Below are 11,768 nucleotides of genomic sequence, written 5' to 3'. Positions count from 1 at the left end.
AAATGATACTGTTTAAAATGGTTTCACACTTGTTAGTTAGTTTTTTTTAGGTGAAATAACATTAATGCTGCAATTCAAAATAAAAATGAAGCTAATATGGATCATAAAATAAAAACAGCAAATTATTATTAATTATAAAATAATCATTTTCATCGGGGTGGAAATATAGTTTAAAAACAAATTAATTTTATTAATTATTGTGATGTACAAAATATTTGATTGCAGCGTGAACGCTGTAAATTTGTAAAGACAAAAATGGATTTGGTTGATTAATAAATGGATTTTTGAAGAGTTTGCTGAACTTTCGTAGTTGGAAAGGAATTTATTGCTTCTCGCTCGGTAAAACTCCTGGGAGCTTCCTCGTCTCAGCGTTGATCTTATTTGCCGGCAATGATATATTCCTTTGATCAATCAAGCGAAATGGAAATATGCAAATTTCATATATACATGTCTAACTGCTGGCGCTGCGGTGGCGCTTTTTCTTTCTCTAGATCTTTTGTTCGCGCAGGCAATACTTACGAAGAGGGAAAAAAAGCAATTGCGTCACGTCGAAAGGTTATACGACCATTGTCTAGGCCTGCTTTCATCCGCCGCCACTTCCTTTTCCTCAGTGCAGAGAATATACATTCTCCTCAAGGAAAGATGCGGAGAATACGAGGCAGCCAAACTGGCAATGGTCTCTCTCGTTGGTGGAACTGCAAAGGTGATGCTGAATTTTCTTTGGGGACTCGTGCAAAAGCCTTTCTTTTCATCCATTCTGATTGCGATAGCATTTTTTACCTTTCTCATTGTTATCACTCAAAGATCACTTTCGCTTCGTCTTTCTTAGAATGCTTCCAATTTTTGTGCATTGAAAAAATTAATTAAAAATATCAAATTATACTCTTTTCGAAGCGACGCTCATTCCGATCCGCCTCACCTCCCGATGTTATCGGAGAAACTCTGATGCTCATCCTGCTTTTACTCTTCTATTAACACACACCGGCAGCGGCATTAAGAGGAATAAACAGATCCGCCGCACGAACTAGCTTTCTGCAGAGTTTGTGTACGGCACTGCTGGCTTAGGACTGAAATCCTTCCTCGCCGAGTTTCAAACTCAATTAAACCTTTAACGCTATTATCTGCGGCCTTCAGGAAGAACACCATGCATTCCCACCAACCACGGGGGAGATGAAGAAAGGGACTTTCTCCGAAAAGTCTCGCAAAGTTCGCCCATTGAGTACCAAATGAGCTATAAACAAAAACTGCCAAGTGAGAGAGAATTTCTTTTTAAACGGATTTATCGCCGTTTTCGCTAACGGTTCCTACTATATGATATTCAGTAATCAGTAATTTTGTAATTTTTCTAATTTAAAATTTAATATGTAGATGATATGGAAAGAAGTCTGCGGTATGAAAGAGAGCGATTATTGTTTCCAATGATAATTTCTTTATCACATCAATCTGAAATTAATAATAATGAAAAAATGACCATGATATAAATTCATAATTCAAAATTTCCGCGTATTAAAATTATGCTTGTATTTATAATAAATTATTTACCTTATATATTATGCAATAAGAAATTTAAAATAAAAAGTATATGTCGGTTAAATGTTGAGTTTACTGCTTTTAAATTTAAAACAAATTTAAAATTATTATATTAAATTTAATGCTAACAATTATAAGAATAATAAAAAATCTTTATTTACTATGTATTCCTTTAGTCAAGATCAAACACAGCTCGTTTTAAAAATCGTTATGCTAAAATATAAAACGCATATCAAAATATGCAGCTGAAAGGTCATTTGAAATCACAGGGTGCTTTAGCAGCCTCTGTTATTAGCAGGCGAGTTGCTGTGCACTCGTAGTACGGCCGGCCTTGCGTGTTGCATAGCACTTAAAGTGGAGAGCAAGTGAGAGCAGGCCCGTTATTAGGGTGTATCTGCTGCGTGCTTGCGCAAAGAAGAACGTAGGAAAAAGCAAGTCGAAAGAGTGACTGTGTGCACAAAGGGGTGCAATGCAAATATAGTTCAAAATTACTCGGTGTTTTCCTTATTCGGATTGTCTCGGGCTTAATTCAACACGACCATTTTCTTCTTTTCTTCTTCTGTCGTGCGTTTTTTTACCCAGTCGGTTTGCATGGCTCGAATTTTCCTCCTGGATGGATATTTATTACGAATGTTCGTTTGTCGTGATAAAAGCCACCAGCGGTGTTATATTTTTAGACCTGATTGCTTTATATAGTTTATGTGATTCCTGATTCATGATGACTTCATCACACCTAAAACAAATCAATCTGCGCAATTTAATTTTACACCTTAGAATTATAAATGAAAATGCATAAATCCAATCTATTTTATTTTTGTTTGCAAGCGGTTAACTTTTTTGGTAGAGGCAGGAGTAAATTCCCTCGGGGCGGCAACAGTGTGAGAGATGCTCACTGGCTGATATTATCAGCGTTGAATTTATCGGACACAAGCGACCCGATCTACATTTGCACCCCCAAAAATAATGCTTTTGCAGCCTCGTGAAAATCAGCATTTCTCTCCCACTTTTTATATCTTTCAATGTAATTTTCTCTTTCCAAAAAATACTTCTCTATATCCACAATACCATTATCTTTTGGAATATTTTTGTTTTAATACTTCCTACCTGCTTCCTTATCAAAGAATTTCATTGGCAATCATCGAGATAGATTTTAAAAACTGTTGAGAATTCCTAAGTGAGTAATAAATTGTAATTAAAATACTTTTTTTCAAAATAAAAACAGACACACATATTTAACTGTGTTGATTTTAACTTAAGGAGCAAACCTCAATTTTTTTACTAACATAAAATCAACATTGCGACAACGTTGTTGTTGAACAAGGAAAACTTTATCTTCTATAATATTTCTTGAAAATTGGATTGAAAAATCCAAATTTTTGCAAGGAAAATAAAAACCATTTACGCCTTGGCATGAAAATGATTCAAGTATTAAAAACTGAAACAATGAATATTAATTGATAATTGATGGGATTTTGCCAAGCTTAAATAAAAAAAAATAATTAATTATACAGAAAAGTTTACTGAATTTGCTGCTATTATGAAAAATTTATGACAGAAAGCAAATAGAAAAAAATGGCGAGGGGCATTTTGATTCCATTAGGCAAATTGTCAACGCGGCGAGGCACTGCTACTAAAATAACAATGCGATCATGGTTGTATAATTTATTTTTTCAGGAAGCTGCTGTGTAAAACACCGACACTGCACGCAGCTATAGGCATCAAGATGGAAATAAAAAGTGTCGCCTAACGCATTTGAGCCGCCGTGCGCGATTTATCATGCTTTCATCGGTGCTTTCCAAAAGAGAGATACATCCAAATTCAATTAGTGCGACCGCATGCGAGGCTGTGTATAACTGTTTCAATCGTTTCCCTCCTATTCCAACCTAATTAGCATTTGAACGCGCTGATTTGAGAGCATGTCAGCAATCGGGCCTTTTCATCTATCCGAGGGGCTAATTTAAGTACATAATACAAACACACGTCACCAAAAACAGTTCAGCTCGACGACCATACCTCAACTAAAGCGTCCTCATTATAAACATTATATAATACAGAAGCTCCAAATTAATAACATATATTTTAGATCAGATATTTTAAATTAAGTCACTTATAAAATCAAATTATTTAGATATTAGTTTAAGATTGAATAGATTCTTTGGATATTTGAAATAATGCAAATGACTTTAAATTATACGCAAATTTTTTTAAACTAAAATTTGTTTCGTTGCCATACAAGCACTTTTGGTTTTAAATGACTTCAAAATATTATTCTGCACCTATTATATAAAAATTGGAAAAATATTTGTCAGAATATAGACTTTTACTGAGAAAATGAATCCTATATAGCACTTTCTAGCTTTTCATTTTGGTTCTCAAAAAAATTCGCGCACTTATACGTTCAATTGATTTTTTTTACCGTTAATTTTTTATTATTTATTAATTATTTCAGTTGTGTAAACCTGACTTTTCCATGCCATATTATAATCCTTTTTTACAATTTAATGAAAACAACGTGGATGAATAAGCAACAAAAATTATAAAAATAAGAATGAATTCAATTTTGTTGGTCCGATTAATGTTTTGAAGCTTTGTGCTGATTATTTAGAAAACATCCTCCTGGGTGTGACAATGAGATGTGCAATGCACGCCGAGGTGGAAGGGGGGGCAGGGCACGGGGCAGGCGCGGGCAGAGTCGGCGGCGGCGGCCACCAGGGGTGCTGGGGTTGGCGGCGGGCGATCAGTCCGTAGTCCGGGTCGCTCGCACGCCGTCCGCCGTCGCTCCGAGCCGAGGCAGCCCCTCACATTCCTCACCGCCTCCAACACACATTCAATCTCAGTCAGTTGACACAGCAGTTGTGACTAACAATTCGCAAGGAACGTACAAACCTCGAACCGGAAGAACGACCAGTGTCTTCGGGGACATTTTTGCGTGCGTGTCCGATGAGTGCTGCGATTCGACGGCCGTGACGATGAAGGCCAAGTCGAGCAACGACCGGCCCCGGGCCGCCCTCTTCCTGTGCACCCTCGCGGTCGCCGCCCTCACACCTTCTCTCGCAGGTCAGTCGCAATTTGCAAAATCACCCAAATGTACATAATCTTAAAAATTTAAATTTCAAACGTAATTTAAATTTTTGTTACAATAATTTATAAATTGATCAAATTTTCATTTTGTAAAATAAAATGCGTAAAGCTGAAAGGCGAATAAGTAAATCTATCAGCAATTAAATGAACAGTTTAATACTCAATCTTTGTAAATCAATGCTCCGTCATTTCTTCTCTTTAATCATTTCAAATTCATTCAAATTTACAAGGATTATATTTATCTTACATGTTTTTTTTTTAAATTTAACAATAACAAAATGAAATATTTTGCATTCTTCATCGCGATACTTTTTAATTTTTATAGCAAAAATCTCATTTGTAGCTTATATAACCAATAAATTGTACGGAAATAGAAATTAATTGTAATATTTATTTTATGTAAAAGCATAGAAAATGCTCATACTTTGACTTAAAACACCCACTTGCATAATTCTGTGGAAATCGCTGGTAAAAATGACATTTTAAACAGTTTTGTTCTCGTATTTTCCGCACCATGACAGAACATTTACGCTCGGATGTCTCGCAGAATGTTGTCTTATTGTCTCGGTTTCTAAATCCAACAAGACTTTTGTGCGAATTGTCAGAACCTGCGAGGTAAACTTCCACAGCAGCCATTCAGTGCGACACGATTCTTTGCAAGCTCCAAGGGTTTGCTCTGCTTGGTTAATCCAGCGCGAGGCTGTTGTTGACGCCAGAGAGCTTTGCTTGCGCGTTTCAACCTGCAATTCTTGCCTTCGCGTTTTGCACCTGACTGAAGTTAGCGATAGCGATAGCGTTACCAGCGACGGAAAAAGGCAGGGTGCCAACCTAAGAAATTTGGAGGTTGATAGAAACGTAATATTAATAGTTTAAGTGAGAACCCACCCTCGCGGTGACAAGTTATATGGCTTACATAGTTCCTCTTTGACCCTGTTATCAGTTTCCAATGTAAAAAACCTTTGCATCCCCATGCCGGAATTAAATTAAAAAATAAAAGATTTTCACCCAAAATTACGAGAAACAAGATTTCGAGCTAAAAAACTTTTGCATGTCACCCCTTCATCCCCTATTTTCGAATTTTAAAATTTGAGGGGTGGTTTCGGTCAAAACCCACCCTCTCAGTAACAAGTTATAGTGCTTAAAATGTTCCTCTTTGACCCTGTTATCAGTTTCCAATGTAAAAAACCTTTGCATCCCCATACCGGAATTAAATTAAAAAATAAAAGATTTTCACCCTGCACTTTATCCGTGAAAAATCAAAGTTTTCTAAATTCAACTAAAACCCACCCTCTCACGGGGTTCATAATCACCATACTGACGTAAAAAATTACGAGAAACAAGAATTCGAGCTAAAAAACTTTTGCATGTCACCCCTTCATCCCCTATTTTCGAATTTTAAAATTTGAGGGGTGGTTTCGGTCAAAACCCACCCTCTCAGTAACAAGTTATGTGGCTTAAAATGTTCCTTTTTGGCCCTGTTATCAGTTTCAAATGTAAAAAACATTTACATCCCCATACCGGAATTAAATTAAAAAATAAAAGATTTTCACCCTCCACTTTATCCGTGAAAAATCAAAGTTTTCTGAATTTAAATAAAACCCACCCTCTCACGGGGTTCATATTCACTATACTGACGTAAAAAATGACGAGAAACAAGATTTTGAGCTAAAAAACTTTTGCATGTCACCCCTTCATCCCCTATTTTCGAATTTTAAAATTTGAAGGGTGGTTTCGGTCAAAACCCACCCTCTCAGTAACAAGTTATGTGGCTTAAAATGTTCCTTTTTGGCCCTGTTATCAGTTTCAAATGTAAAAAACATTTGCATCCCCATACCGGAATTAAATTAAAAAATAAAAGATTTTCACCCTCCACTTTATCCGTGAAAAATCAAAGTTTTCTGAATTTAAATAAAACCCACCCTCTCACGGGGTTCATATTCACTAAACTGACGTAAAAAATGACGAGAAACAAGATTTTGAGCAGAAAAACTTTTGCATGTCACCCCTTCATCCCCTAATTTCAATTTTAAAATTTTGAGAGGTGGTTTCGGTCAAAACCCACCCTCTCAGTAACAAGTTATGTGGCTTAAAGTGTTTCTCTTTGACCCTGTTATCAGTTTTCAATGTAAAAATCATTTGCATCCCCATACCGGAATTAAATTAAAAAATAAAAGATTTTCACCCTGCACTTTGTGCGCGAAAAATTAAAATATTCTAAATTAAACTAAAACCCACCCTCTTACGAGGTTCATATTCACCATACTGACGTAAAAAATGACGAGAAACAAGATTTCGAGCCGAAAAACTTTTGCATGTCACCCCTTCATCCCCTAATTTCGTTTTTTAAAATTTGAAGGGTGGTTTCGGTCAAAACCCACCCTCTCAGTAACAAGTTATGTGGCTTAAAATGTTCCTTTTTGGCCCTGTTATCAATTTCGGTTGTAAAAAACATTTGCATCCCCATACCGGAATAAAATTAAAAAATAAAAGATTTTCACCCTGCACTTTGTGCGCGAAAAATTAAAATATTCTAAATTAAACTAAAACCCACCCTCTTACGAGGTTCATATTCACCATACTGACGTAAAAAATTACGAGATACAAGATTTCGAACCGAAAAACTTTTGCATGTCACCCCTTCATCCCCTAATATCAATTTTAAAATTTTGAGGGGTGGTTTCGGTCAAAACCCACCCTCTCAGTAACAAGTTATGTGGCTTAAAGTGTTTCTCTTTAACCCTGTTATCAGTTTTTAATGTAAAAAACATTTGCATCCCCATACCGGAATTAAATTAAAAAATAAAAGATTTTCACCCTCCACTTTATCCGTGAAAAATCAAAGTTTTCTGAATTTAAATAAAACCCACCCTCTCACGGGGTTCATATTCACTATACTGACGTAAAAAATGACGAGAAACAAGATTTTGAGCAGAAAAACTTTTGCATGTCACCCCTTCATCCCCTAATTTCGTTTTTTAAAATTTGAAGGGTGGTTTCGGTCAAAACCCACCCTCTCAGTAACAAGTTATGTGGCTTAAAATGTTCCTTTTTGGCCCTGTTATCAGTTTCAAATGTAAAAAACATTTGCATCCCCATACCGGAATTAAATTAAAAAATAAAAGATTTTCACCCTCCACTTTATCCGTGAAAAATCAAAGTTTTCTGAATTTAAATAAAACCCACCCTCTCACGGGGTTCATATTCACTACACTGACGTAAAAAATGACGAGAAACAAGATTTTGAGCAGAAAAACTTTTGCATGTCACCCCTTCATCCCCTAATTTCGTTTTTTAAAATTTGAAGGGTGGTTTCGGTCAAAACCCACCCTCTCAGTAACAAGTTATGTGGCTTAAAATGTTCCTTTTTGGCCCTGTTATCAGTTTCAAATGTAAAAAACATTTGCATCCCCATACCGGAATTAAATTAAAAAATAAAAGATTTTCAGCCTCCACTTTGTCCGTGAAAAATCAATGTTATCTAAATTTAAATAAAACCCACCCTCTCACGGGGTTCATTTTCACCATACTGACGTAAAAAAATGACGAGAAACAAGATTTCGAGCAAAAAAAAATTTTTGCATGACACCCCTTCATCCCCTATTTTCGAAATTTAAAATTTTAAGGGGAGGTTTACGTCAAAACCCACCCTCTCAGTAACAAGTAATGTGGCTTAAAATGTTCTTCTTTGACCCTGTTATCAGTTTCCGCTTTAAAAAACATTTGCATTCCCATACCGGAATAAAATTAAAAAATAAAATATTTTCACACTGCACTTTGTGCATGAAAAATTAAAATTTAAGTTATGTGGCTTAAAATTTTCCTCTTTTACCCTTCTATCAGTTTGTCTGTCTTATCAAACATTTGCATCCCCATACGGGAATTTTGAAATAAATTTTAAATACATTTTAACTAATTATCGTATTGAGGTAGAACTTCTTTACGGAGGGTGGGTTCGTTGTGATTTTAAAGACTTTTTCCATGATAGTTTTGGTGATCTTCAAGCTATTAATTGTTTTGAGAAAAAAAAATATTCTTCTGTACGTGTTTCGGCTGCTGGCTGCTGCCATAATTCATGAGCTGTGAAATTTTTTTGAATACAATTACTACACAAAATAATTTTTTCATCAATACAGTAATTTGTTGTAAACGCTTTTTATATCCATTTTTTACAAAAATTTGAATAATAAAATAATTTTGAAGCTCATGAATTATGTTTGCAGGCGCATCATAAACATATTGTTGTATTGTCATATTATTTTTGGCTAACATTAAGCAACTCGAAAAACACAATCCGACTTAAATTCAAATTATTTTTCCGCACCTTCTCAATTTTTTTCGCAAGGAAACAACAATCAAACCCTTTTCACCTCAAATATTTTGTTTTATATTAGGCCTCATCCCCAAATGATATTATTACAATATTAATAAATTTTTTCCTCGTGATTTTTTTTTCAAATTTTTGGGTTAGAATAATGAAAAAAAGAAATTATGATATTCTTATATGTTTCACGGAAAAATCAATCAACCAATTTCAAACCACAACGGTCCATTATTCATATAATTTTCAACCAAAATGAGAATTGCAGCCCAATTTCTTCTTTTTTTTCATTATTGAAATCAACGCACATATCTGTTCAGCCATATTTCTAGATTTTTCTACGAAAAATCTGTTGTGTGGGCCCCATTTATTATTCCTTTTTTTTTTATTAATATTAAGCAATCTCTACAAGTCTACAGGTTGAAAAATTTTCACTTTTTTTACTTTTAAATATTTAAATAACTGTAGAATGCACTCTAGGGTGAGATGGTATTCAATGGAATTTATGAATGATATAAATTTCTTTCAGGTTAAGAACGAATAATTTTGTATGTACATATTTTACTCTTGTCAAGATAAGTTTTTCTTGAACAGTTTCAGTAAAACCTTTTGCAGAAAAAATATTTAATAATTATTTATTTTGGTTGTTTAACAGTCCATTTTTGAAAGTAGATAAGTAAAAAATTAATACACGAACGAGGCCGTTTAAAAAAAAAGAATGCTATTTTAAGCAATAACAATAATTTACAGATTGATACAATAATTTCAGGTGTGGAGATGCAATAGATATTCTCTACAGAAACTGAAACAGGGGTCAAACTGTAACATTTTGAGTCAGTTTTTGGTTGCCGCATAGGGTGGGTTCATGACGAAACCAATATAAAAAATTTTTGGAATAAGCAGCGGAAGAGGTGAGATGAAATCATTTTTTTATCTCAGAATCTTCTTTCTCGTCATTTTTTATTATGACAAACTTGTGAATATGAAATCTATAAGAGGATGGGCTTCAATAAAATTTAAAAAAAAAATTCAAAAGTGAAAATCTATAAATTTTTCTTATATTCAGTAAGAGGGATGCATTTGATATTCCCCACGAAAACTGATAAAAGGGTCAAAGAGTAACATTGAAGGTCGTAGTTTTGGTGCCTAAAAGGGTGGGTTATTGCCGAAACCACCCCTCAAAATTTTAAAATTGAAATTAGGGGATGAAGGGGTGACATGCAAAAGTTTTTCTGCTCAAAATCTTGTGTCTCGTCATTTTTTACGTCAGTATGGTGAATATGAGCCTCATGAGAGGGTGGGTTTTATTTAAATTTAGAAAATTTTAATTTTTCACGTACAAAGTGCAGGGTGAAAATCTTTTATTTTTTAATTTAATTCCGGTATGGGGATGCAAATGTTTTTTACAACGGAAATTGATAACAGGGCCAAAAAGGAACATTTTAAGCCACATAACTTGTTACTGAGAGGGTGGGTTTTGACCGAAACCACCCCTCAAAATTTTAAAATTGATATTAGGGGATGAACGGGTGACATGCAAAAGTTTTTTAGCTCAAAATCTTGTATCTCGTCATTTTTTACGTCAGTATGGTGAATATGAGCCTCATGAGAGGGTGGGTTTTATTTAAATTTAGAAAATTTTAATTTTTCATGTACAAAGTGCAGGGTGAAAATCTTTTATTTTTTAATTTAATTCCGGTATGGGGATGCAAATGTTTTTTACAACGGAAATTGATAACAGGGCCAAAAAGGAACATTTTAAGCCACATAACTTGATACTGAGAGGGTGGGTTTTGACCGAAACTACCCTTCAAATTTTAAAATTCTAAATTAGGGGATGAAGGGGTGACATGCAAAAGTTTTTCTGCTCAAAATCTTGTTTCTCGTCATTTTTTACGTCAGTATGGTAAATATGAACCCCGTGAAAGGGTGAGTTTTAATCAAATTTTGAAAACTTTGATTTTTCACGGATAAAGTGCAGGGTGAAAATCTTTTATTTTTTAATTTAATTCCGGTATGTGGATGCAAATGTTTTTTACATTGAAAACTGATAACAGGGTTAAAGAGAAACACTTTAAGCCACATAACTTGTTACTGAGAGGGTGGGTTTTGACCGAAACCACCCCTCAAAATTTTAAAATTGATATTAGGGGATGAAGGGGTGACATGCAAAAGTTTTTCGGCTCGAAATCTTGTTTCTCGTCATTTTTTACGTCAGTATGGTGAATATGAACCTCGTAAGAGGGTGGGTTTTAGTTTAATTTAGAATATTTTAATTTTTCGCGCACAAAGTGCAGGGTGAAAATCTTTTATTTTTTAATTTAATTCCGGTATGGGGATGCAAATGATTTTTACATTGAAAACTGATAACAGGGTCAAAGAGAAACACTTTAAGCCACATAACTTGTTACTGTGAGGGTGGGTTTTGACCGAAACCACCCTTCAAATTTTAAAATTCGAAAATAGGGGATGAAGGGGTGACATGCAAAAGTTTTTTAGCTCGAAATCTTATTTCTCGTCAATTTTTACGTCAGTATGGTGAATATGAACCCCGTGTAAGGGTGGGTTTTAATTAAATTTAGAAAACTTTGATTTTTCACGGATAAAGTGGAGGGTGAAAATCTTTTATTTTTTAATTTAATTCCGGTATGGGGATGCAAATGTTTTTTACATTTGAAACTGATAACAGGGCCAAAAAGGAACATTTTAAGCCACATAACTTGTTACTGAGAGGGTGGGTTTTGACCGAAACCACCCCTCAAAATTTTAAAATTGATATTGGGGGATGAACGGGTGACATGCAAAAGTTTTTTAGCTCAAAATCTTGTTTCTCGTCATT

General features: G+C 34.6%; 1 protein-coding gene across 2 annotated transcripts in view; it reads left to right on the top strand.

Moving 5' to 3' along the window:
- Nucleotides 1-4,280: 4,280 nt before the first annotated feature.
- Nucleotides 4,281-11,768, top strand: part of LOC132195877 (hemicentin-2-like) — a 187,126-nt gene continuing 179,638 nt past the window's right edge. For both annotated transcript variants that reach the window (XM_059618154.1, XM_059618156.1), the window contains exon 1: nucleotides 4,281-4,587. In XM_059618154.1, the coding sequence (XP_059474137.1) occupies nucleotides 4,500-4,587 (88 nt within the window). In that variant the 5' untranslated portion in view covers nucleotides 4,281-4,499. The remainder of the gene's footprint in view (nucleotides 4,588-11,768) is intronic.

The sequence above is a fragment of the Neocloeon triangulifer genome, unplaced genomic scaffold, assembly GCF_031216515.1.
Source record: "Neocloeon triangulifer isolate White Clay Creek 2 clone unplaced genomic scaffold, ASM3121651v1 ptg000011l, whole genome shotgun sequence".
Classification (NCBI taxonomy): Eukaryota; Metazoa; Arthropoda; class Insecta; order Ephemeroptera; family Baetidae; genus Neocloeon; species Neocloeon triangulifer.
The sequence above is the reverse complement of the archived record's forward strand: the minus strand, read 5'-3'. Positions and strand labels throughout refer to the sequence as shown.